The sequence below is a fragment of the Hemicordylus capensis genome, chromosome 4, assembly GCF_027244095.1.
Source record: "Hemicordylus capensis ecotype Gifberg chromosome 4, rHemCap1.1.pri, whole genome shotgun sequence".
NCBI classification, from domain to species: Eukaryota; Metazoa; Chordata; class Lepidosauria; order Squamata; family Cordylidae; genus Hemicordylus; species Hemicordylus capensis.
In genome coordinates this window covers 136216033-136244026 of record NC_069660.1, presented here as the reverse complement: position 1 = coordinate 136244026, position 27994 = coordinate 136216033, and the positions used below count along the sequence as shown (strand labels likewise).

At 41.6% G+C, this 27994-nt stretch overlaps 1 protein-coding gene and 1 long non-coding RNA gene across 14 annotated transcripts in view; one reads left to right on the top strand and one right to left on the bottom strand.

The window, feature by feature from the left end:
- NTNG1 (netrin G1) overlaps nucleotides 1–27994 on the bottom strand; it is a 334331-nt gene that overhangs the window by 35345 nt on the left and 270992 nt on the right. For 6 of the 13 annotated variants that reach the window (XM_053244435.1, XM_053244421.1, XM_053244422.1 and 3 more), the window contains 2 exons: nucleotides 22773–22940; nucleotides 2619–2756 (listed from right to left, as the gene is read on the bottom strand). The exons of 3 other annotated variants lie outside the window; for them this stretch is intronic. In XM_053244435.1, coding sequence (XP_053100410.1) covers nucleotides 2619–2756; nucleotides 22773–22940 — 306 coding nt within the window. Of the gene's footprint in view, nucleotides 1–1571; nucleotides 1634–2618; nucleotides 2757–22772; nucleotides 22941–27994 lie in introns of all 13 variants that reach the window. 4 more of the 13 variants (XM_053244423.1, XM_053244426.1, XM_053244428.1 and 1 more) reach the window with 3 other exon arrangements.
- LOC128322686 (uncharacterized) lies at nucleotides 3569–13970 on the top strand. Its single transcript, XR_008305883.1, has 3 exons — nucleotides 3569–4419; nucleotides 7827–7901; nucleotides 13787–13970. It is a non-coding gene; the product is annotated as an uncharacterized LOC128322686 (long non-coding RNA).

The window sequence follows — 27994 nt, the reverse complement described above, 5'->3', positions numbered from 1 at the left end:
ATGTAATTCAGCAACATCTGGAGGACTCTAGGTTGGGAACCACTGATCTAGAGCCCTCATCTAGTTTCAGTTATGGGCAACCAGTAACAAGGGGTGGGCTGGATGGGAATGTGAACTTCCATCCACATCGAAAGACATGTGAACACTCTATGCCCCCCTATATGCCCCCGCTTTGGTCACTGAACTTCATCTGAGTTGTATTGGCCACAATGATAGTTATTGGATCTTCAGAAATTTAGAGTAATTTTACTGGGGCAAGAGGTATGGTATTAAGTTTATCTCAATAAATATCCAAATATATTTATCCATATAATGGTTACTACATTCAAAGCAAATCTTCAATAAGCAGGAATAAGCTGCCCTTTTATTTTAATCTATTTCACTAGTATTTTACTAGCATTTTCAGTGACTCTGTGCTGAGCAGGACCCCATAGAATGCTGATTATCCCCTCTTTTAAATTTGTTCTGATTTTATACTGCTTTTTGACTGAAACAAAGTGTTTGGCTGAGTCCTTTTTAGCTTACATGCATTTTATCTATTCTGTTTGTGTTTTATATCATGTTTTAAAATTTTGTATTTTTAGATTCCCTCCCCCTCAGTCTTAATGCTACATCAATTTTAATCTCCGTAATACTGCAACACTTTCCTTATATTGCATTTACTGTATAGTATTACTGTTTTACAACTTGTGCTGGTCAACGACCGTAATAAAGATTATTATTATTATTATTATTCAAAGCAAATGACTGTGAATATGATCGGGAAGTTTTTGAGAGCTATTTCTGCAAAAATAATCATTAATTTCAAAGAAGGTTCTCACAAAAGATGGTTTTATCTATGCGTCACGAGTTTATGGCTGAGGTGAGATATGAACTGTTGACTTCCTAGACAACCACTCTCAGATCCTTGCTAAATTCCACTCTGAAACTAGCCATTACACAACACCAGCCCTATATTTATCTTTTTGCTCCAATATCTACCTCAGAGCTCTCTGGAAGAACCAGGGTCAGCCCCAGAAGCTGGTAAGGCTTCTGTTTGTTTGGGCCACAAACCAGAAAAGGACCAACCAACAAACCCTATAGCCTTTCTTGCTTTGTACTAAGAACACAAGATAGCCAGAGGCAGAATAAAATAGTTCTCAGTGTGTGTGTGCCCCACCTCTTTTAGCTGAAATCGTCCTGTGGAGGGCACCTTGCCCGAAGGGCCTCTAAATCCATTGTAGTTTTGGAAAGCATCCCTGAACTTATAAGACAACAAGCATTTGACATGCATCCTACATGATGAGGCGAAATGCATATGGCATCCACATGGTGGAACTGATGAATAACCAATAGTCACAGAGAGAAAGTATGAGCAAGGCACAAATGGAAATAGATTTGCATAAACCACATGGCATCAAATAATGAGCACATCAAAATCAAAGCCTCTGCCTGATAATTCACTAATGGAGAGTCAGGCGAAATTTGTTTAATGAAATGTTTGCTCTGAATAGCTCACTCTGCTCCAGAGACTTCCATTGCAAGTCTATGGAAGTTGATGAATTCTAATTGGATAATTGCATTCCACCTACCTGAAAGTCCTTTCTGGTTTCTATTTCTCAATTAACCTCCTGTTTTTGCTGCCTGCCTTGAACTGCAAAAACAGAGGGAGGGCTCAATACATTGACCTAGTGCAGATGTAATGTTTGCCACTCTTAACCATGTTTAAAACATTGGAAGTGCCCCTTGGGCTCCCCATTCCTCCTCCTCCTCTTACCTTTTTCTTTCTCTGTCCTCCTCTCTTCCATTCAAATGCCTTCACTGATTTATTTTCAGCACTTACTATGGTTAGCATTATGTCTACTAAGGTTAACACATTATCCATAGTTAGAGTTACAGACGTGCTTCAAACACTGCTTTAAATCTCTGTTTTAAAGCTAACCCGGGTTTGCATTAAACTTGATGCTAATCATGGTTTAGAAACTGGAAAGGCTTAGGTTTGGCTTTGGCTTATGGCACGGAATATTTGTTTAAACAATGTTACCCAGAAAAAACCTGAAAAAGACTCACTACAGATTTGTCTCACATATTTAAAATACAGTTTCTTATATGTCAGCCTTGGTATTGGGTTCATGCTGAGAGAAAATAGCAATGGTGAATCTGAACCTGGAACCTGAACCTGAAGTTAATCTTGACAGAGGCTTAATTTATAAACTCAAGTTTCATAAAAGAGCAAAAGGATAGTGCAAAGGAACACATTCACAAGCATAATTCTGTATCACACTTTGTTTTAGATATAGATTTGGCACCCAGCCATGGGTGGCTGAGCTTCCTGTAATTTAATTTGTTATAGCAGGCAAGGCACAGATGTGTGCTATTTTGGGTCAAGTTCTTCCAAATATTAGCAGAAACAAGGAGAGAGGGCACGAAGCAGCATATTGAAACAAATGGATTGCATTGCCAGTTTACTGCCTTCATTTGAATGCTCTCTTTAAATTTTAGATGGAAGGAATTTTGAAGCTTGTAGGAAAATTGCTCTTAAAAAAAAAAAAGAAATATAGTGCTCTAAGAGGCTGCACATGCTGGCACAGAGAAGCAATGGCAGCAAGGTGGGTGGCAGAAGTAGGGCAATTACTTACATTGACAACCCCGTCTGTGCCAGTGATATCCCCACAGACACTTATCACACTTAGGCCCTGATGTTCCCTTCTTACAATGGCAAACTCCTTTTTCATTACAGCGATCATGGACTGAGCCAATAGGGTTACAATTACATTCTGCAGAAACAAGACAACACATACAAACTCAGTACAAGATTGTAAGTAATTCATCACCAATATGGGTAACAATGGTCCAGTTTTAACCATAAAGGAAGACTGTCTCATAATAGCAGGAAGGAAATAACAGCGTGTAAGTCTACTTGTTCATTGGTTTGTACCATTAGTCTTCAGAGAGTCCCACAATAGGGTCAGGCCACAATTCAGGGAGGGTCCTATTAGGCAGGCCCATTACAACACTACACCACAATGTTCTTCTTCTTCTTCTTTTAAAGAACATAAAAAGAGCCTTGCTGCATCAGACCAAAGGCCTACCTAGTCCAGCCATTCTGTCCTTATAGTGGTGAACCAGACACTACGGATATGCATGGAATGGGTTCAGAGGCCCTTTATGGGCCTCCAAGCCAGTTTGAAGGCAGCGGGGGTCTCTCTTTAAGAGCAGGGGAGGGTGCACCTACCCTCCCGCCGCTTCCCCACGCCGGCGTCTGTGTTTCTTAATGCCCATCGGGACGGCAGCATACCTCCCTACTGCCCCATTTCCCTCGTCTTCCGAATATGACCGGAAGTCACCGACGCGCCTGTACCGGCGTGTCAGCGACTTTCGGTCATATCCGGAAGATGAGGGCAAGAGGGAGGTACGCTGCCACCCCGATGGGCATTAAGAAACATGGACGCCGGCGGAGAAAAAGTGGCAGGAGGGGTAAGTGCACCCTCCCCCACTCTTAAAGGGAGACCCCTGCCACCTTCGAGCCTCCCTGCCGTGGTTCCATGCACATCGCTACCAGACACCCTAAAAGTCTACATGCAGGAGATGAAGGCAATACGCTTCTCTTGTTTTTTGTTCTCTAGCAACTGGAATTCAGAGGCATATTGCTTCCAAACCTGAATGTACTATATAGCCTTCATAACTAGAACTGGAAGTCATTGATAGTCTTGTCCTCCATGAATTTCTCTAATCTCTTTTTAAAGTAATCTAAGATAGTATCCATCACCATTTCTTAACGGCAGTGAATTCAATAAATTAATTATGTGCGGTGTGAATAAATTCTTCCTTTTGTCTATCCTAGATCTCCTGCCAGCCAGTTTCATTGGTTGAACTTATGTTCTAGGTTTGTGAGAATGAGTGTAAAACTTCTCTATCCATTTTCTCCACATCATGGATCATTTTATAAGGTTCAGTTATATCCCCCTTTAGTGGTCCCCCCCCAACTCAAAAAATCCAAGCCCCGGAGGGAAAAACTTCAGCTCCCTGATAATTTTGGTTGCCCTCTTGTGCACCTTGCCCAACTCGAAAATATTCTCTTTGAGATGTACCATACTCAGCTGAACACAGTATTCCAAATGTGGCCAAGGACAACAAAGTAGAATAGAATGGAAGAGAGAGGGAGAGATGATCAAAGAGTTAAAGTGAATTCCATGTTAAGTTAGGATTAGGTAGTTCTCAGTCTGAAAATAATGGAGACTACTGTGATATACTTTCTTGACAGGTGTTCAAGAATGGTTGGACAGAAAATGAACAGAACTAATGCAAAGAATGAAGTTGCTAATGTCTTCAAAAGTAATTGACTGTTATAGAGATTCCAGTTTGGTCTTCATGTTTTTTTATTGTTTTAATGAACATTAGGGAAGCTTGGGCTTTCAAGAAACGTCAATAGACCATCAGGTAAATCTGTTTTAAATTATTAAAATATGTATAAGACTCTATTCTTGAAGTACATTGTTGAATATTTTCTAAATGGAAGCATAAATGCACTTTACTATTTTCCAAGATAGTCTTTTATGTTTACGAACATTAGCTTAATTTATTCATGACAATTTAGTGATTGTATTTAACAGGCTGTATTTATTAGCAATGTTAGCATACGTTTTAAGTTACCCACAGTACCCAAACTGAGAGAACAGGGTGTAGGGGGAGGGGACACAGGTAATTAGAAGAGAGAACAAATTGGGCGGGGCACTGACTCTGGTGTTTGCCTCTGCGCCACCTTGCTCCAGGTGTGTCATCTTTGGGGCTGCTGCTGTTCCTGCTACACAGAGCTGGCTGGGCCAAGGGCTCTTGTCTTTGTGGCTCTCATCTGTGGGGCGAGCTGCCTGGGGCCTCAGAAGACCTTTCTTTTGTTTTTCCACCAAGAAGCCAACACGAGAGGCTGACTGCATGAGTCCCGGACCCGGTTTTTATCAAACAGAGGAGCTGTGATTGGCCAGGCTGAGGAGATGTGTCTGGGAGAGCAGAAAAGTGGGGGTAGTGTGGGGGCAGCAATATCACAGGTAGCGGGCAGAGGGAGGTATGGCGGTGCAAGTTGGGCAGGCCATTACAGGGGGAAACAGTCTAGGCAACTGAGGCCTGTTCCTTTTTCTAGCTCTTCTCCCAACCCTGGGACCCCAGGGAGCTCTGAGAACACTTCCTCATGAATTAGGGTGTTGCTGTTGAATGCCAGGTTGGTCGTTGCTAAAACCTCTCTCACACACGATTTGATTGTGGATTTATTTATTTATTTGTTTGTTACATTTGTATACCGCCTTTCATTAAAACAATCCCAAGGCAGTTTACACAAAAATTAAGAACTATAAAAATGACACAATTAAAATATTAAGCTAAAATATAAAATAAATCTGATTAAAAAGATTTAAAACACAAGCATAAAAACTGTACAAAATACAAAGAAGCAGCAGTAGAGACAATCATATAAAAGCCTGATAAAAAGCCAAGATTCAACACGCTTTCTAAAAACTGTGATGGAGACCGAGGAGCGAATAGCCACTGGGAGAGCATTCCAGAGTCTAGGGGCAGCAACAGAGAAGGCCCTGTCCCGTGTGCACGACAACTGAGCCTCCCTCATTGTTGGCACCTTGTATGCTCTTGAACCTTGCCCTTAATGGCTAATAAAAGCTGCCAGGGAGGATACAGGCAGATGTTTGGAGGTGATAATTAATGCTTCATTAAGGGAGGGCAGGATGCCATCGTGCCTCAAAGAGGTGATCGTAAGACCATTATTTAAAAAGCCCTCCCTTGATCTCTCCAACTTGGACAACTATAGACCTGTCTCTAACCTTCCCTTTTTGGGCAAGGTGACAGAGTGTGTGGTGGCGTCCTAGCTGCAGAGGGTCTTGGATGATACTGATTATCTGGACCTTTCTCAATCTGGCTTCTGCCCTGGATATGGGACTGAGACTGCCTTGGTCTCTCTAGTGGATGACCTACACCGGGAACTAGACAGGGGGAGTGCATCGCTGCTGGTTCTGCTGGACCTCTCGGCGGCATTCGATACCATCGACCATGGTATCCTTCTCGACCGCCTCATGAGTATGGGATTTTTAGGTACTGTTTTGGAGTGGCTCTGGTCCTTCCTTGGGGGGAGGGTCCAGAAGGTGGTGCTGGGGGACTGTTGCTCGGCTCCGTGGCCATTGGCCTGTGGGGTCCCACAGGGTTTGGTATTGTCCCCCATGCTCTTTAACATCTACATGAATCTGTTGGAGCGGTCATCCAGCGACCTGGACTGTGTTGTCAGCAATATGCAGATGACACTCAGCTCTATCTCTCCTTGTCACCTGATCCTAGGGAGACAGTGGATGTCCTGAATTGGGGGCTGGAGGCCATGATGGGTTGGATATGGGCTAATAAACTGACACTGAGTCTGGACAGGATGGAGGTAATGTTGGTCAGTAGGAAAGTCAATCGGGATGAGGAGATTCTACCAGTTCTGGATGGGGTTGCACTCCCCTTGAAGGAGCAAGTATGCAGCTTGGGGGGTATTACAGGAACCGGCTCTGCTTTTGGAAGCTCAGGTGGAGGCGGTGGCCAGGGGTGCCTTTGCATGGCTTCGGCTAGTGCGCCAGCTGCGTCCTTGTCTCAAGAAGGCAGATCTGGCCACAGCTACCCATGCCTTAGTCACATCATGCTGGATTACTGTAACATGCTCTATGTGGGATTGCCCTTGAAGAATATCCGGAAACTGCAACTAGTGCAAAATGAGGCAGCTAGGGTTTTATCTGGAGCTGCCTGGTGTGATCACATCACATCCATTTTGAAAGAGCTGCACTGGCTACCAGTTTGCTTCCGGGTCCAATTCAAGGTGCTGGTTTTGACCTTTAAATCCCTTAACAGTTTGGGCCCGGGATACCTGAGGGACTGCCTGCTCCCAAGGGTTGCTGCCCGCTTGATGAGGTCATCTGAGGGGGCTCTGCTCCGGGTGCCGACAATGAGGCAGGCTTGGTTGTCATGCATGTGGGACAGGGCCTTCTCTGTTGCTGCCACCAGACTCTGGAATGCTCTCCCAGTGGCTATTCACTCCTCGGTCGCCATCACAGTTTTTAGAAAGCGTGTTAAATCTTGGCTTTTAACCCAGGCTTTTATATGATTGTCTCTACTGCTGCTTCTTTGTATTTTGTACAATTTTTATGCTTCTATTTTAAATCTTTTCAGTAAGATTTTTTTATATTTTAGCTTAATATTTTAATTGTGTCATTTTTATAGTCCTGTTTTTAATTTTTGTGTAAACTGCCTTGGGATTTTTTTAATGAAAGGTGGTATACAAATTTAACGATAGATAGATAGATAGATAGATAGATAGATAGATAGATAGATAGGTAGATAGACAGGTAGATAGATCCAAGCATCTTATTCAGTGTTGGCTTACCTCTAGACTCATGTTGTGCTGGTATAATGCTGTTATGACACTGCATAAAGAAATAACATCTGTGCAAAGAACTACATCAGTGTAGTTCTTGTTGCGCTAATGGAAGACGACACATTGTACAATATGTTGCATAACCTTGTATGTATTCGAAAGAAGGTCTTCCACTAGTGGTTGTGCTAAATCATAGAGCACTGCAACTTTGTGCAGCTCCACAAACTTCTAAAGTGTGTGTAATTTCTCTCATTACACTTGGATGTCAGCCAGTGATTTAAACTCAAGCCTTCCATTTTTGCTCAATTTAATCTATGGATGTAAATATGGAAAATGGTGGGGCACCCAAACTTGAATCTATGGATTCCCCCCATGCAAAATGTATGACTGGTTAAGCATTCAGTATGTTTTACTGATTGAATCGGCTCTATTATATTTCTAGGAATACTTGTCCTTTATCATTCAATCCGCAACTGATCAGACTGAAGAAGGATACAGAAGAAGCGCTTGCAGAGAAGTAAGCCAGGGTCTCACTGCTTCTTCTTCAAGTGGTCTCTTGGCGATTCCCATGGGACCAGCAATTCTCCTTCCACACATTCCTTTCCTGGTTGGCAACTGGTGAGCTCAAGTTGGCCCAAAGGTCCACCAGTTACCAATTCCCACTCTAAATGACTACAAAAAGAAAAGCTAAAAAAATCCCATTCTAAATTACTATTAAGGGGTGCGGGGTGTGGGGGGGAGACATAATGCTGATTATAAAAGTGACATGTGAATATATGTTGAATCTTCTCTATATTTTTCTCCTGCCTTGTTGATTTCTTGTTATTGGCAAGAACTTCTTCCTTAAGGACCTGATTTTGATTGCAGATAGACTTGTGTAGAGAGAACTTTGACTACAGGTTAATAATAACTCTGCCAACACCACTGATGTCTAATGCAATGAAATGCAAGGAGTGCAAGTACTGTACTCCTTTTGAATCTAGAGACCATGCTGGGTGAATAGCTCTATTTTTCTTTTAATCATTCCATTTACATTTGTTCCCTGGAATTTCATTAAAAATCAGTGAGATCATAAATGACAAAACAGGAGGGGGGAAATTAGAATATTTTAACTAATAGGGGAAAAAATTAAGGAAAAATGTTATGAGTAGCAAATTTGACATCTGTTGTTCGAGTATCTACACATTACAGATGTCACTTTCAAGGATTATGGAGATAGTTTAGGCAAAATGGGTCCACTCTAATAATAACCTACTCAGTTAGTTATCAGTGTTAATTAACTAGGTTTGTACGCGCTTTATCCAAACAACATCCAACTACGTGAGCTATGGGGGAAATTACTATTCTAACATTAATTTTATATTCTGGATTTGCTTTTAAATTGGTGCAGAACCAAGGTTGTTATAGGCAAACAAATGTATTTAAAGTCAGAGGTATGCATGAAAATAGGCCTGTTTGGCCTTGAACAACATCAAAGTTAATTCTGTTTAACAAGATAGGAAAAATCTCATATTCACCAAAGTCAGTGAAAGATTGGCATTAACTTTAGTGATGCTAACAATTCACTAGAGCTGACTTGCAAATTCCTTTAGAAGTAGTTTGGCAACATTTGAAAGTGTTAAAAGGTTTTTGGGAAGAAACAGTGATTTTGGAAGGATAAATTCTTGTCAGGTTTCTTATAAAAGTGTTGGGAAGGGTGGCTTACCACTCTTTTGTGGTGGAAGCAGCCATTTTCCTTTAAAAAAAAAACAGTTTATGCCACACCTCTGCAGGTAATTGTGGCAACACTAATCATGGTATAGTGCCATTCTGAGGTGAATTCTGGGAAGAAAACTACTAAAAATGGTGGCTACCAGGAGGCTGTGAAAAAATTGATAGCTACCAGGAAGCTCAGGCCATCCTAAGAAATTGCTCCCCCATTCAAACCATCTTAATGGAGAAAATGAGAGGTGCATTTTGGATAACACAGACTATAGTGGAGAAAGTGAGAGGGGCATTTTGAATCAAAACTGTAATTCTACAGTTCAACTAACCAAGTTTAATGGTGCTAAGTGAGTATGTGCTAAAAAAGAATGAGAAGAATTAAGGACTAAATATGCTATCCTTTCATGTAGTACGTCAGTAACTGCGCTGTGGCATCCTAATGTGCCACGAGGGAATTGCTAGTGCATTGTCACTAGAAAAAAAAAATGTAATAACTCCTATGAGCCTTTATAGAGGATGCTGCCTGCAGTGTCTCTACATGATTTACTGTTCTAGTCTTGTTGCTGTTTAATTGGTCTCTGCTGGCAGTGGGTAATTCTGCCATATCTCTGTATCATGCATGACTGAATGGTTCAATCACTCATAATGCAAAAATGCATCAAAATTATTTGCCTCTCAGAAGAGATTGCCCAGTGCTTCTCTGTATGAGTCATTGTTCTGGACTTGTTTAATTTCAATCAGGCATAACAGAAGCATAGTGGAACAGTGAGAACCAGTGGGACATGGTTATTCCTGGATATATAGAAAGGACAGGGAAGGGCAAAATAGGAGCATGGAGTAGCACTGTATACTAAAGAAAGGATAGAATCTCACATGCTGGAAAACCTAGGAAGACCAGAGTCCTCCACAGAAACTCTGTGGGTGACAATACAAGGCCTGAAAAGAAATGTGCTGCTAGGGACAACCTCCTGATCAAAATGCTGACAGTGACTGGGTGTTGCAGAAGGAAACTAGGGAAGCATCAAAGAGAGATAGAGCTGTAATAATGGGTGGCTTCAATTACCCACACATAGACTGGGTACATTCAGTCAGGTAATGACGAAAAGGCCACACTTCTAGACACACTGAATGACTGTGCCCTAGAACAGCTGGTCATGGAACCAACTAGAGAGAAGGTGACCTTGGACTTAATCCTGAGTAGTGCCCAGGATCTGGTGAGAGATGTCAGTGTGGTGGAACCTTTAGGAAACCATAGTGTGATCAAATTCAGCATAAGCGCAAGGAGAGAATCGTCAAGGAAGTCTAACACAGACACTCTGAAATTCAGAAGAGGAAATGTCTCTATGATGAGGAGTTTGGTGAAAAGAAAACTGAAAAGGAAAATCAGGAGAGTCACTTCGCTCCAGAATGCATGGAGTTTATTTAAAACCACAATAATAGAAGCCCAGTTAAAATGTATACCAGAAAGAAGGAAAGGTACCACCAAGTCCAGGAGGATGCCAGCATGGCTAACAAGTAAAGTCAAGGAAGTTATAAAGGGGAAGAAGTCTTCCTTCAGAAATTGGAAGGCTTGCCCAATTGAAGAGAACAGGAAGGAACACAAACTGGCAAAAGAAATGCAAGGAGACAAAAAGGGAGGCGAAAAGAGAGTTTGAGGAACATTTAGCAAAAAGCATCAAGGGGAATAACAAAAACATCTTTAAATACATCAGAAGCAGGGAACCTGCCAGTGAGGTGGTTGGACCATTAGATGATAAGGGAGTGAAAGGAGAATATGGAGATTGCAGAGAAACTAAATGAATTCTTTGCATCTCTCTTCATGGCAGAGAATACTGAGTGTATGCCTGTGCCTGAACTAAGCTTCTTAGGGACAGAGGCTAAGGAACTGAGTTAGACTGAGGTGATGAGAGATGACATTCTAAATGCAAGTTTTGGGCGGTATAGAAATGTAATAAATAAATAAACTGTCTGGAAAAATTAAAATTTAACCAATCACCAGGGCCAGATGGCATCCACCCAAGAGTCCTTAAAGAACTCAAACGTGAGATTGCTGACCTCCTTGCAAAAATACAGTATATAACTTATCCTACAATCAGGCTCTGTACTGAAGGACTGAAAGTAGCCAATGTAACATCGATTTTCAAAAAGGGATCCAGGGGGTATCCAGAAAATTACAGGCTGGTTAGCTTAACTACTGTTGTGGGCAAATTGATGGAAAACATTCTCAAGGACAAAATTCTTAAGCATATAGAAGAACAGACCCTGCTTAAGGAGAACCAACATGGCTTCTGCCTTAATCTTGCTTTACTAACCTTTTGGAGTTCTTTGAGCATGTCAACAAGTTTGTGTATAAAGGTGATCCAGCTGACATAGTATACTTGGACTTTCAAAAAGCTTTCAACAAAGTTCCTCTTCAAAGACTTGAGAAAACAGCAGTCATGGGATAAGGGGACAGGTTCATGTGAGGATTGGCAACTGGTTGAAGGACAGGAAACAGAGGGTAGGAATAAATGGGCAGTTCTCTAAATGGAAGAAGTAAGAAGTGTGGCCCTCCAGTGATCTGTACTGGGACCAGTGCTCTTTAAATAGTTCATAAATGATCTGGAAGTTGGGATAAACAGCAAGCTGGCCAAATTTGCAGATGACACTAAACTATTTAGGGTAGTGAAATCCCAAAGAGATTGCAAACAGCTCCAAAAGGATATCTCCAAACTGAGGGAGCGGGCAACAAAATGGCAAATGCAGTTCTGTGTTAACAAGTGTAAAGTGATGCATATTGGGGTAAAAAACCCCAACTTAACATATACGCTGATGGGGTCTGAGTTGTCAGTGACTGACCAGCAGAGGGATCTTGGGAGGTCAGCTCATTGAAAGTATCAACTCAATGTGTGGCAGCTGTGAAAAAGGCAAATTCCATGCTTGAAACCATTAGGAAGGAAATAAAACTGCTAATATTATAACACCCTTATACAAAACGATGGTGTGGCCACATTTGGAGTACAGCGTGCAGTTCTGGTCACTATACCTTAAGAAGGACATTGTATAACTAGAAAAGGTGCAGAAGAGATCAACCAGGTTGATCAGGGGCCTAGAGCACTTTCCTTACAAGGCAAGGCTACAACACCTGGGGCTTTTTAGTTTAGGAAAAAGATGACTGAGGGGAAACAGGATAGAAGTCTATGTTGTGGAGAAAGTTGGGGAAAAATTTCTCCCTCTTGCAAAACACTAGAACCAGGGGGCGTCCTATGAAACTGATTGCTAAGAAATTTAGGACTGACAAAAGGAAGTACTTTTTCACACAATGTATAACCAACCTATGGAATACTTTGCCACAAGATGTGGTGACAGCCAACAGCCAGGATGGCTTTAAGAGGGATTTAGATAAATTCATAGAGGACAGGTCTATCAGTGGCTACTAGTCTGAGGGCTATAGGCCACCTCCAGCTTCATTGGCAAGATGCCTCTAAATACCAATAACAGGAGAGTAGCAGTAGGAGAGAGTACATACCCTCAGCTCTTGCCTGTGGGCTTCCAAGAGGAATCTGGTGGGCTACTTACTGTGTGAAGCAGAATGCTGGACTAGGTAGGCCTTGGGCCTGATCCAGCAGGGCTCTTCTAGGAGGCATATCCAGAAAAGTAAGTAACTTTGGAAAAGAAGGAAGGAAGGAAGGACTCCAGTGACAACAGGTAGTTTTTACATTTGCAGCCTCTAAATTTAAATATTTTCAGATGAAAGGAAGCAAGTGCCTCAATTTTTAATTCAGAAAAATGCATGTCTCAGCTATGAGAAGTTCAGGAAACACTGCAATATGCCATCCTGCATCCTTGATCTAAAGTGTTCTGCAAGCTGGTGAAAAAAAACCCCTATGTAGTCCAATATGACAGGGACTACATATGTACTATAATTATACAGTATTAGGCCAAAGGTGAGATAGTATTGTCATCGAAGCATGTACATCAATATGCATGACACCCAGGCAATTCTCAACCCCCACCGCCAGCCCCCTTATCTTTGGACATATGTTGCTGCTTTGTCTGAAAAATAATGTATTTCTGGATTAGCCTGGGGCATATTGTGAAGTGACAGCAAGTGACTGGGCAGCAAGTGACGAGAAAACAGTGACCATCTATTTTTCTTCTTCTCTCCATTGGCCCAGCTATTTAGTTAATTCTGCAGTTGCTCAGGCAAATCCAGAGGGTATCAGTCTCAGAATACACTGTAAATAACAAAGAAGGGAGGCTTGGGGGAAAAATAATCACAGTCCCATAGGCATATATTCTTACAAAACTGCTTGGTCTTTGAGAGACAAACCAGACAAGGTGCTCTATTTTATGAGACCATTATGATGTAATATTTCATATTTTGAGAGCCAATTTACAGATTCAGAATAATCACATAGTACAATCCTGTTGGGACCATATCACTTCAGGCTTCAAGTTGGGGACTGTATGAATACTCCCTCAGTGTAACTGACGACTATTGCAGGTAGAAAAATAGTACATCAAGGAAGAAGATTTTGGACTAGTTTTCTTTCTGTTGTGCTAATTTTCTTGCCACAGAATGAGTCAGTCCCTCTATCTCCCTTCCTCCCATTTGAGCCAGCTTTCAAACATGCTTGTAGTAGTCCTAAAAAGTCTGTACTGCATGAATATGCTAAATAAATGTCAAATAAACACCCTTTTGTTTTGCTTCACTAGAGCCAACAAGGCAACAACTATTCAAACCAAGTGGAAATGCCTAAGAATTCCCCTACATGCTGGAATTACTTCACCGAGGATTAAATAAAACCACCTGTTTTCATTGTGGCTGTTCATTCTACTTATGCTGTGTTCATACTTCTAATGCCCAGCAGCTAGCACAAAACACTCCAACCCCAACCACTTTAGTCTACAGCTGGTAGTGGCTATGGGCCAGCTCACATGGTCCCCTTCTCAGCCACATGCCTGTCTGAAGTCAAGTGAGGGAACATTAATATCAACTGGTCTACACAGTAGGCCTGTGCTGTGGCTGCTCCTAATCTGAATAGGTAGTGGTCTAACTGGTGCTGTATGGAGCAGTAGCGGCCAGTGTGGGTACAGTACTCATCTGGCCACCAGAGGGGGATCAGTTCCGCAGTAGCCAGGTGACACGCAGAGCGGATCCCTCGCCACAGGGAGTGCTGGGTGGCACGCTGCTGCTTGGAGCAGCAGAGGTAAGCACCTACTAATTTATGTTTAGATGTGCCTTTCGCCGTCACCACCTGGTGGTACTGGTGTGTACTGTAGGTGACACTCTCACAGCGTGGCTGTCTCTGCGTAGTACATCATGCTTCTGGTTGCCCTCTGCTGACTGAACAAAGAGGCACCTTTTAAAGTGGTGACTCTCTCTTTTTTTAAGGAACTGGCTCTGTCTATCTCCCAGCACAGGGACCCTCCAGTGGCTGTTGCTGGTGTCTATCTTATGTTTTTTTTTAGATTGTGAGCCCTTTGGGGACAGGAAACCATTTTATTTGTATCAATGTAAACCACTTTGGGAACTTCTGTTGAAAAGCGGTATATAAATATTTGTCGTATTCAGAAAAAAATATTTGTCATTTATATTCTGGTTAATATTCTGTTGTTGTCCCAGCAACACTTGGCCACAGCAAGTCTATCATTGGCTACTAGTTAGAGGGCTATAGGCCATCTCCAGCCTCAAAGGCAGGATGCCTCTGAGTACCAGTTGCAGGGGAGTAACAGCAGGAGAGAGGGTGTGCCCTCAGCTCCTGCCTGTGGCTTCCAGAGGCATCTTGTGGGCCACTGTGTAAAACAGAGTGCTGTACTAGATGGGCCTTGGACCCGATTCAGCATGGCAATTCTTATGTTCTTATGTTAAGAGGTGTGCGTGGAAAACGATGGATGAGGTAGTCCTTCCAAGTGGTTTCTCCATAGAGGCCCCCAAGAACTCTATGGGGAAAGCACTCGGAGGAACTAACCCACCCTGCATTGTTCCCAGGCTGCATACACCTCCTGCTGTGCTGTACATGCCATCCCAGCCACTGTTGGGACAGAACGGGACTTGGTTTCCCTCAAAGCAGCCCCCCTCACTGGAAGCATGCAGTAGCGCATGTTGACAGCCACATTGTAAGCTGCCACCTCCACATGGCACTGGCGCGATGGTGAACGATATTAGGATTTGGAGCAGTCTTAGCACAAGCCTTCTGCACAGAGGTGTAGCCACAGCAACTCCTGCAGTTGTTTTCAGGAGAAAATGTGATCATGAGAGCAGAAATTGCTGCTGGCTCTCTCATTATACAACTTGCCTCCTGAGTTCCATGAAGAGAAAAATGGCAATGGGTGCTGGCCAGAAAGTCACAGTTATTGACATCTGCCTGGAATTCTGGACAAAATGAATTGGTACCAGTATGTTTAATATGTAGGAAGAGTGCACTGAATAGTAGAATAATACCAAACAAGTAAGGAAGCAAAAAGGTTAACCCCTATGACGTTAGGGAGCGATATATTATTTACATGGATATGTATGCTTTATGGCTTCATGCACTCCAAATGTCCCTGATGGTATTTGATAACTTGCAGTTTCTAATGGAATTGGTTGTTTGGATGACTCCAGGCACTGCGTTGTTTGCATGACACATGCACTATGTTCTGCATTCATGTGCTTTGGGTGAATAAATTATATGATGATCCTTGTTGTTAAGACTTACAAAAGAAGCCATGACTTTTGGATCACTTATTGCGATCCAAGATTTATTACTATATCGGAAAGCTCATTATTTTAGGGCCAGACTAGATGTAACTATGACATCATTGGCTTTGCTTTCTCCCCTCTGTAAACAGCAGCCATGGGCTCCACTGGTCTAGATAAGGATCATTGTGGGATCTTTAACCTTACCCTTAGAACCCCCAGATGTGTTATTTGCCTGAGGGGTGGGGAAACCCCCTTCCATTGGAGCTAACAGAAACATTGTTTCCAGGGCAGATAACGTGTTTCTGGAATAAATAGCAAATAGGAGGGGGAAAACTGGGATCATGGCAGAGTTTAGAGTTAAAGGCCTCCCACTCCCCATCACAGTCCTAATCCAGAACTCCTTCTGTTTGTGCTATTTACAGTGGGAGTTGGGGGGTGGGGAGGAAGCATATAATGCCAGTGATGTGCTTAAAGACACATCCAGCTTGATCTTGAATCAAAATTAAGCTCTGCTAAGAATTTGGAATGTTTTTTAGATTTATTTACTTATTAAAATTGCCATCAGTGTATTAAATGGCAAACTGTTTAACAATTCTCATCTGGATATTCCATATTTGTCCCTAAACTATAACATAAAAATTGATGGTTTGGGTTGTGCTTGTTTTAAGAAGGACATGTACTGGATGACACAAAGCCAACAGTTTTAGTGGATGTGTTCCAGCCGGAATAGATGAAAAATGAGGTTTTGTTATGCATTCTTCAGAACATGGAGTTTCATTCATAATGGTTATTTATTCCATTTCCTGAATAGTCAGGATAGCATATAGCAAATTAGATATAATTCTTCTGACCTGAGTCCAAGGGAATCTCAAGCTTGGCTGTGATGTGAGCAGCTGGCAATGGCATCACCAGAAAAACAATACTGGGAGAGCACAGAAGGGGCAAGTGCATTTCAGTGGGGAGGAGCAAACGTTGTCCCATAAGTTAGATTGCAGAGAGAAAAATAATGGCATAGTTCATATTAAGGCCCCCAACCTAAACATAAACACAAGTGAGCCTATGGGGAACTGCTCTTGCATATATGTATATATATACACACGTGTGTGTGTGTGTGTGTGTGTGTGTGTGTGTGTGTGCAAGCAAATTATAAAGGAAAATATCCTCTCAGTATGTAAACAAATGCCTTTCCTCTAAGTAAGCATGGGGCCAGCAACTGGGTGGGAGCGAAGAAGGAGGACAGCTTCTTCCCGGGGGTACTTGCCCCTCCTCGCTCCCTTTGATGCCACCTATGGAAGTTGGACATAGATATAAGGACAGCCAATAAGATAGGAAGAACTAAATGAAAGGGAGTGGAATTATAGAAATCATGGCACAGAAACTGCACGGTTTGAGCCTGTGAGGACTTACAAGGTGGCAGGTATAATTCTTTAACCACACCAGACAATAGCCACATCCAGACATTGTTGTACCTGTATTCCTATATCTGTGCACATTGAGGTCGTTCACATGACCAATACTGGGGCAGGGTTCAACCTACCTTCCCTCATATGATCAATCACTGTTTCTTTGGCATGCACTGCAGGCATGCCGATACGATCCATGTTACAGCAGTATACTTCTTGTGTCATACTAGGGCTATTGTGTTAATAAGATACATTCTTTTTTGTCTGAATAAGATGATTGCTGAAAGCCCTGAGAAGTTCTGTGTTCCTGCTATAAATTTTTCCACCTTGCCTTTGCTTTGTACAAAGTAAAAAAGAGCCCTACATGCTGCCTCCTACTTCCTCAGTAGGGGTGTGTGTGCTTTCTTTTTCCTTTCTCCTGCCATTTACAAGTTCAACCGGAGAAAGACAGGAGCTACAGCTTTCACTGATCTGTGGAGCTAAGTGCCATATCAGAAAGACAATGTTCCTTATCAAAGTGTAATTCAACCTCTTTCGGGTAATGAAATCCAAAACAGATTGTGAGGAGCTCCAAAAGGATCTCTCCAAACTAGGGGAGAGGGTGACAAAATGGCAAATGCGGTTCAGTGTTGGCAAGGGTAAAGTGATGCACACTGGGGCGAAAACCCCCAAGTTCAAGTATATGCTGACGAGATCCGAGCTGTCGGTGACGGACCAGGAAAGGGATCTTGGGGTTGTGGTGGACAGCTCGTTGAAAGTGTCGACTCAATGTGTGGCAGCTGTGAAAAGGGCCAATTCCACGCTAAGGATCATTAGGAAGGGGATTGAGAATAAAACTACTAATATTATAATGCCCTTATACAAAACTATGGTGCAGCCATACCTGGAGTACTGTGTACAACTCTGGTTACCACATCTAAAAAGGACATTGTAGAACTGGGAAAGGTGCAAAAGAGCGCAACCAAGATGATCAGGGGCCTAGAGCACCTACCTTATGAGGTAAGGCTACAACACCTGGGGCTATTTAGTTTAGAAAAGCAGGCAGACATGGTACAGGTCTAGAAAATCATGCATGGTGTGGAGAAAGTGGATAGAGATAAATTCTTCTCCCTCTCCCATAACACTAGAACCAGGGGTCATCCCATGAAACTGATTGCCGGGAAATTTAGGACCAACAAACAGAAGTATTTTTTCACACAGCACATAATCAACGTGGAATTCTCTGCCACAAGATGTGGTGACAGCCAACAACCTGGATGGCTTTAAGAGGGGTTAGGATAATATCATGGAGGAGAGGTCTCGCAACGGCTACTAGTCGGAGGGCTATAGGCCACCTCCAGCCTCAAAGGCAGGATGCCTCTGAGTGCAAGTAGCAGGGGAGTAACAGCAGGAGAGAGGACATGCCCTCAACTCCTGCTGTAGGTTCCCAGTGGCATCTGGTGGGCCATTGTGTGAAACAGGATGCTGGACTAGATGGGCCTTGGGCTTGATCCAGCAGGGCTGTTCTTATGTTCTTAATTAGTAAATGAGATTTCTTTTTGAAAGACCTGTGCTTGACATATGTGTTAATTGTATTGAGCAGGCCAGTATGAGTGGACAAGTCCTATTGCTGGTCATACCATGGTTAGTATTACTGCAACATAATTAAGTTCAGAGAAACCAAACTTCTAATTTCACTTGTAACATTAAAAGGGGTACAAGGAAACTAGAGAGTGTACATGTGTATATCTTGATGCTGTGTTGTTTTATGCAAGAAAGTATTTGAAAGGTGATGCACTGGAACAAGCACCACGTTTTTTAATTGCTTTTTTGGGTCAAGATTATTTTAAAATGCAGATTACTGTGTCTCTGTTATATTATTTTATTGTACAAAATATACTCTAAGGTGCTATAAGGCTTCTCTATAAGCAATAGAAGGCAGTGCTGCAAATGCATTATTATATCCAGGCACTGAAGTAGTGAAAAGCATTTATAAGCAATAATATACAACCTTCTCAAATGTGCAATAAAAACAAATCAGAGTCTCTTTTTTATAAGCAGGTCAGATTTTTGAGACAATGTAATAGCTAATAACCACAGATGAAGCTATATTTTTGGTGCTGTATTGTAAATGTTCATTTATGACATACACATTGTTGCTCCCTAAACCACATTTAAAGAGAATGTTCATTATTTTAGGGCAGGGGTTCTGAAATTGTGCATCGGGATCCCTCCAGGGGTCACAAGCAACTTTTAAAGGGGGTCGAGATTCAGGAGGAAGCTGTTGGGAGGCAAGGACCTTATCCAATGTCTCTGAGGTGTGGTGACAGTCAGGGAAATGGGAGGGAGGCAGGGGCTGGCAACCACCAGGCTGTTCCACCACTCACAGAAGAAGGCATAATAGTGGTGCTTCTTTGGCCAAGGAGCTGGAAGACAGTTCTCTCTCAGGCAATGAGCTCTAGTGAATGACTTCAAAGGGGGAACTCTCTCTGGGACCACTGGGCAAAGAAACACTGCTGCTGTGCCTGCCTTTGGCTTTGTGAATGGCAGAGGAGCAGGTGAGTATCTGCTCCTGTTTCCTTGTCTGCCTCTCCATGCCTTGTAGATATTGAAGCAGCTTTTCTGGACCGCTTTGAGCTCCTAATTTCTGGACCGCTTTGAGCTCTCTTCCTGATTTTTGGATTAGTGTGTAAACTGAGTACAAAGAATTTAGTGAGAAAGCAATGGAAATACTGGGTGTCTGCAACATCTTACTTGTGTGATTTAGTGTTTTCAGCAGTTGCCTCTATAAAGAGCAAACACAGTTCATAATCAACCTTGGCACCTGAAATTAGATTGGCACTCTCAAGCATAAAGTCCAGGTTTGAAAAACTAAGCAGGAGCAAGCAAGCTCATTCATTTCACTTAATAGGTAAATGTGCTTTATTTATATATCAAATCAAATCAATAGCTTTGATTGGGGGGAGGGGGGTTGGCATATCTTTATCTATTATTTTGATATAGTGGTTACACCATCAACGTTTGAGAACTCTTGCTCTATGGTAACAAATCTGTGGTAGGTGCTCTAGTATATTGTACTTCTAATGGTGATTTCCTTCAAGAGAGGGTTGACAAGCATGCATCATGTATAATTTAATCTAGGGAATCCTGTTACTGCAAGGAGCTGGGTTAGATGACCAACTCTTCTGACTTCATGACCTTAGGGCAGATCTGAAGAACTTGTGAAACGCCTATTTGAATATGGCCCATCAGCCATATATGACAGTCTATTATGCTGCCTACCTGGCTGCAAAAGGGGTTTTCAAACACCTGACAGGCCACAAAGTAGAGCAGGAGGTCTGCATTTGGCTTGGTAAGCAACAACTTGTGTAGAGTGGCTTTATGGCCTGCTTCAATTCCTTGTGTAGGGAATGGCATATAGCCCTTAATAGACCCTGCACAGTCAACATCTATCTTGACATAGGTGGCATGGGGTGCTGGAGGGGGAAAAAAAAGGCTTATTGCACTTGTGGGGCACATAGCTTCCCATGCTGGAAATTCATCACATATGAAGTGGCCCTATGTCATGACATACTCCCTAGATTGACTTTGGACTTCACTAGGAAATATAACCCAAGCCCATCACATTTTCAGTAAGCTTTGACATATGTGGCTTTGTTTAAGGCAATATAGCCAATGGAATCCATCATGCACTGAGTAGCTTGAACAGCCAAGTGCCTCAGAGGATTGCACTTTGTGATGGGAAATAACTGGTGATCACCCACCCCTCACTTTTTGAAGATCACAGGAGAGCCTATTGTGCCATTTTTTAAAAAAAATTTAAAAAAACTTTTTCTTCTTCTGAGATGCTGGATGTCATGTCTGAAAATTGGCTTTTCAATATTTCTATGCCTTTAGACATGTATTATTAAGTGGACACAATTAAGAGGTATCAACATTTAAAATGACCATAAAGGTGCTAAGAGGTCTTCTGCTTTAATGGGACTGCTCTAATTTCATATGAATATGAAGGCATCTGGTTCAGAATATGTTTAATTTACTGGAAGCAGATGAATACCTTATATGGTGATCGACTCCCCTCTATCTATCTAAAGAGTGAATCGGAAGGGAACCCTGTCCTGTCTGTCAGGCAGTGACCTCTAGGGATCAGCTACTCAGCACATGGTGAGTGGGACTCAGAGGGCCTGGTGGCAGGAAAGGAAAGGGTCATTTGTTCTCGTTCAGTTTGAGCCAGGCAGGGGAAGCAACAGGTTGGCTGGCCAAGCCATGTCAGCAACCAGGAACTCTGCAGAGGCCTTAAGTCTCTACCATGGTTTTGGTGACTTCAGGGAAGAAGCCAATGCTTGGCTTTGGAGAAGGGTTTAGCCAAGGAACTGTGTGTTAGGTAGCTGGCAGCAGATTTCTTTATTTTAGTGCTTTGCAGATCCTTGCAACTGGCCTATTGTGTTTTATATTGTAATGTAAGAATGTTGTACCAGTACCCTTTTTATCCATCCAGGGCACTGCAAAAGTCTCGGTAACCTTTAAAGGTTCCTTACGACTCGGGGTGCTTTTTGAATTATCTTTGCAACTGGGTAACCAAGATTTTAAAGTGTACCACTCCAACTATCAACTGGAGTGCTCTTTTTGAATTATTCTTGAATGTATTGAGTGTTGCTTTTAAAAAAATCTGTAACTGAAGCTAAAAGAGCGAGAGCCTCTGGTTGAAACAGTCCGTAGTATTTTGGAATAAAAGTTATTTTTTTCTTTTTGGTCCTTTACAATTCTAACCAACCTCTTTGAGTAGATTTTCAACTCAGGAAAGGTGGGGTGGGGTGGGGGCTGGAATGGGGTCCTACGCTGGTACAAACATGCCTCAAGTTAGATTGCTCAGAAGCACATTACCAAGTTTTTCTCCTCACGTGTAGGCTACACGTGGGAGGTTTTTGCTTTTTTCCTTTTGGTAAAAGAAAGAGGGTTTTCCTGGAATTTCACTCACACCAGGGAGGGATTAAACCCTGTTAAAAAGTGGGTGTGGTGGCAGCAATACCAGAGAGACAGTCTTTGTTGAGCAAACATGGAGGGAATGAATCAGCAATTTTATTTTCCCCATGTAGACTTGCTCTGAGACAAAGACTGGGCTTAAATCCACCATTCCTCAGTTTGCCATTCATTACACTAGCTATCGAGTTAACTAAGCTATGGGTATGTTACAATATGTGAAACAATATGTGAAACTACCATATAGAACCTTCAATGGAAACCTTCATACTGATGCTGTCATAGCTATAATAGCATTATTCAGTGCTATTACTTTGCACTTGGTCTTGGTACTCAGGTGATTCGTGAGCATCAAAGTAACAGAACTTGAAAAATCAGTAATCTCTTGGTCTCTGGGAACACATGTGTAAAGGTTTTAGCCATGGCTACAATAAGTTTACATACTTCTTATTCAGGTATTCAGAATAGAGCTTCAAGGGTAAAACACATGTATGTAAGGTACTCAGATCTTCTCTACTGAAAAGACACAATCAAACTTAGCTGCTAAAGTGAAGAGAATTAGAAATAGTGGAAATTGCTTGCCTACTCACTAAAAAGTCTGAACAGCTTTAAAAAAAAGCAGAGAACGAAATGCCAGAATTAGAATGAAACTGACCTATGCATATATTTTCATCGTCCAGCTTTGCGGAAGTATTTCTGAAGTAGCCCAGCCTGCACAACTCACAGTGCTGCCCTCTAGTGTTGTGTTTACAGCTCACACAAATGAATGTATTGAGCAGATCGATGTAACTGCACCGGTTGGAGTGGCCGAAGCATTCACAGTCTTGCAAGGAAGAACAAAAATGTACACAAAAGGTATTCTGTAGCAGAATTACAGCAATTCACATGCTCTTTTTTTTAAATGAAGCATGAATAGATTATGAATGAACAGCAGCACAAAATGTTAATTAACATTATGTAGCATACATAGACAACAACAGATGTTTGACTGCTATGAAGGTGGCAGATTCTTTTCAGGCAGATTCAGATGATCAGGTATCCAAAAACATAACACTGAGGGTAGCTTAATCAGTAGATCTAAATGAGCGGAAGGATTTGCAGTTGTAAACCTTCCTTAGGTTTTATGAGAGAGCTGTCTGTATGCACTGCACACTGTGGCAGTCTCCTTTAAAAACAAATCCAGGTGATCCTGAAAAAAGCTGAACATACTATTGAGAATTTATCATGATACATGTTGCATGCTGAATTCTATGGTGGTGCAACATGTGTGCTAAGCATGTTGTGACCACTTAGGATGTGAAAGGCTTTTATTTCCACCTTCATGTCCAGTGCCTCCCATCACATGTTTACGCTGGCTGTTCTTACAAAAATCCCCATAATCACTCAGGATGAATGGAACTGGAAGCACATCCACTGAATTTGTTGGGCAATTAAGGAAGAAAACAGATGCTTGATGTGCATGCATCTGCATGGTCATCCTTGCCCTGGAGTATCATGAACACTATGGACAGCTTCACACAACCATCTGAAAGTTGGTAAACCAGGTAGCCTTAACCTGCCCAGGTTCGGTTTCCATACCATGTTACCAAGATGTTCTTGATTCCTTCCTTCCAAATTCAAATCTTGGTTACAGAAGTTGAGTAGAAGTTGGGAGAATCTTGGCAACATGGTGCAGGAATCGTACTTGAGTGCATTCTTGGTGATATGGCCACCTAGAACACACACTCAATGGAAAAATGTAGCCATATACCTATATCCATTTCACCAGTGACTGACTAAGGAAACCAATGATGCCCTATACATTCATGGTTTGAAGTACTAAATCTTGAGAGCTGCTTCCTGTGATTCTTTCTATATTCTCCAAGACCATTTGGTTATAGGAACCAATTTGGATGGAGAAAATTGCACAATGCCTAATCCAAAGGGTGTCATTTGGGTATGAAGAACCATCCAATGGCACCGCCTATAGCTTTGTTCAGTTGTTGTGCAATGTATCCAAGTACAATAACAAATAAACAGGGCTTATGTGATTCCTGCAGCCAGACAGTTCTAGAATGGTGTGAGAGGAAGCCACAAGAGAGCCATGCCTCTGCCTGATAAGTGTTGTGGGCCAAAATCTTATGATTAGCATGTTAATCACTAACTAAAGTTTTATCTCATTTTTTAGTGTAGCAATTTCACAATTTTATGTTAATTCATATATATTAGAACTCATATATATATTAGAAGAACTGCCAGCCTACACTGAAATGATTAAAACAAAACTATACATTCATAGACCCCAATCTATGCTTTTATGGACCCCAATTTTGTGTACTTTAAGGAAGAATTCTAGAGTCACACAACCATGTTTCTCAAACAATAGCTTGCTGTTTGAAATGGCTACCACAGGCCATCAGTCAGATAATGAACTTTCTTATCAACTCTTTGAAGTATGCCGCCAGCCGCAGTACACTTATCAAGCTATATGCTCATCAGTGTGGTTAGCAGCTACCTTCCTAGACAGTTTGAAAGAACCTGGTGAATCATCTTCAAAAGAGTCCCCTGATACCATCTATTATCTGTCCCTTATCAAGATTGGACACTTGGAAGAGTGAAAAAATAGAACCCAAGGCAGCTTTCCCAAGCACACTAAGAGTCTGGGACTTCCTGGAATGAAAGAGTTATGATCATCAATTATTTAATTCCTTAATTGGAGCTTTAGGAGGAAGAGCCATATTTCCTTAGCCTCCTCCCAGCTATGGCTTTGATCAGCTGTCAAGTGTTATTATTATTTTTTTAGTGCAGTCAGCCCGTTAGCTGTTTAGTGCTTGTCAATTGTCCACTGCCTTCTGGACACTGAATTAATACAAATAACACAGGAATATGATGAGTTGAGAGCCAGATCTGAGCCTTTATACATTTCAGAGTGTAGGTTAACGCCTCAGTTCAACATTAAAACACTGGACTGCAAAGTATAAAGCACAGTGCTATGTAATGGCCATGATCTTTGAAGTAACAAAGCTGCTCAGCACATTTTTGTATGAGTTCAATGTCTAGCTCAATATGACTTGGCCTGTTAGTGACTCTGGCTTTTCAAGCACATGATTAAGAGCAGCTTTGGACATGATGAAAGTGGTGCAGTCTGCCTGCTGAGTGGATCACTTCCACATTAAGCTGGCAGTATTTGCTTGTCTCACTGAAAGAGCATCTTCCATAGGAAGCTGAACAAGCTGCCTGACTTGCTTTCTGATACAAAATCCCTTTTGGATGACAGAAAACAAGCACCACCAGTCCCATGGAGAATTGTGGAGCCACTGGGTTTACCACGTTTCTCCATCACAAGAAAGCCAGCTGTCTCACAAATGCAATCCTATTATGGTGGAATGGGACCCAAACACTGGACACATTGCATTCTCCAAATGCAGTTGGAGAGAAGGCAGCTGCAAATTCTTCTCCCTGTTCTCTCTGCTGCCCTCCCTTGCTTGCTGTGAGAACAAGACTTTAGGTGACCGCACAGCAGGTGAAGGCAGGAGACAACAAGCAATAGGAGAGGACAGGTAGGAGAAACTGTGGCTGCTGTCTTTCCTACTTCAATAGTTTTGAAGGAATATGTCCAATGTCTAGACTGTGAAGTGACAACCCCAAATGTTATTTCATGTAACTGGTATTTCAGGGTAAGCGATTATCAGCTAATTGATCTTTCCAAGGTTGAACATTCTGATTCCTTATCCTGCTCTTAAGTTCCACAGACCCTGTACACAACCCAGAGCCAAATTCAGAATGTATCTAGAAGAACAACAATGTGGTGGTGGTGGTGGTGGGGGGAATCTCACACTTGTATTCAAAGCTTTTGTGACAAATGTGAATGCCTTTCAGAGTCAAAACTTGGGGCTGGATCAGATGTTATATATGTTATCAGAAGTGAGAATCATTGCAATATAAGGATAAATGAAATGTGTGTGGTGGAAACTTTGTAGTCCGGGTTGAAGACATACATAAGGTCTCCAGCTTCTTTTGGAATTCTCTGTTTCACAAATTGAGATGAAATAATCCATGGATAAGACTTCTCTCTCTCTCTCTCTCTCTCTCTCTCTCTCTCTCTCTCTCTCTCTCTCTCTCTCTCTCTCACACACACACACACACACACACACACCCTCTGTCTCTCTCTTGCACACACTTTCCTATTTATTTCCACTCCTATTTCTAGTTCACCAAATATTTTGAATGGGCATTGCATGTTCAAGACACATCTGCAAACATGGATAAATAAAGATTTTCACAATTTCTGTATTCCTCTTTTGCATTCTCTTTACATATCTCAAGGATCTGTGTGTGAGATCCAAATACAGCAAATTGTCTCGCACGTCATTCAGGTAACATATAAAGAAATATTGTAAATTATGAACAAGATCCCTCAGCCCAATGATTGTGAGAAGAGGTTTTCTGTCCCTTTAAGAGTCCCAAAGCAAAGTCTAGGCAAGCAGGTGCAGTTTCTTTTCTCACTGCAACACTGTGATGAAACAAGTTGCAGCTACAGAACTACTGCCATCCTCAGAGAAAAGAATAAATACCTTCTCCAAGATGAAACTAACAGTTTTATTTAAACCTCAAATTAATTGTGGGGCATGAATTTGATCCTCATTTCGCTTTATCCTGGGGCTCTACATTCTTCTATAATCAAACATTTTTTGTCACTTTCACACCATTTACACTAAACCCCAATTGAATCCTGTTGGCCAAACTTTAAAGCCATATTGCAAATAATTTGCTGTGCTTTGCCAACTAGCAACAATCTGTTACATAATGTCAATTCAGGAGGTAATTAAAAGACGTTCTCAAAAAAAGAGGTAGACAATTTGATTTATATTGCCTTGAACTTCTAAAATAACATACCAGAGGCATTAAAAGTGACAACCAGCACATGGAACTATATAACCTCTGCTACCATAAGACATTATCAATATGGTGAATGTTTAAACAACTGGGATGGAAAATTCCAGACACAGAGATACTACAATTTTGGAACTGTATCACAAATGCAACTAACTCTGGGGACAATCCAAACAATGTTAAGCATTGGATCCAGTCCTATTTATTTCAATAGGTGAGATTTAAGTTTAATCTTTAGGTCTCCCATTGAAATTACTGGGAAATCCAAAGAGCAAAATCCAGCCAAAGGTAATATAAGTACTTCTGGATTTGGCTGGATTGTGCCCTTTGGATTTTACAAATATGAATATAACAAATATTTATATACCGCTTTTCAACAAAAGTTCCCAAAGCAGTTTACATAAATATTTAAATGACATGCCTTGAAATAATCAAGTTGTGTTTAGATGTAGATATAATTTTAAAAACCTGGACTTCTCTTTTAATCAGATGCAGTAATACAGACACATTGACATTACTACACAATGCAACATGGATTGCAGGAGTGGAAAAAATTGCTCCATTGAAATGACTAGCAAAAATGATAGAGGCATGGTAGTACCTCTATATTTAAGGTGATGGCAAGGAGGGGGAAAAGGCTGCTTTCCCACGTAAATTTGCCTTACAAATTTCACGTTCTAGCAGTAATAAAACACACAGTATCAGTCCAATTGTCTTGAAATTTGCTACAGATGAAATTCATACCAAACAAGCACAATCATATGCCCAAATCATATAAGGAATAAGATAGAGTTTAAACTTTCATTTATGTAGGAAATTGGAAATTGCATCAAATTCATGTTCTCCTTATCTTCCTCTTTATAGTCAAAAATTCACGTTTATGCTACAGTATGTTCTTTTCTAATGAACAAAACAATCAGTTTGGTAGTCCTATAGTTTCTTACTGTGTAAACTCTGTATTATAACATCAACTGTGGGCACCCACACTGCAGTGCATGGAGAACT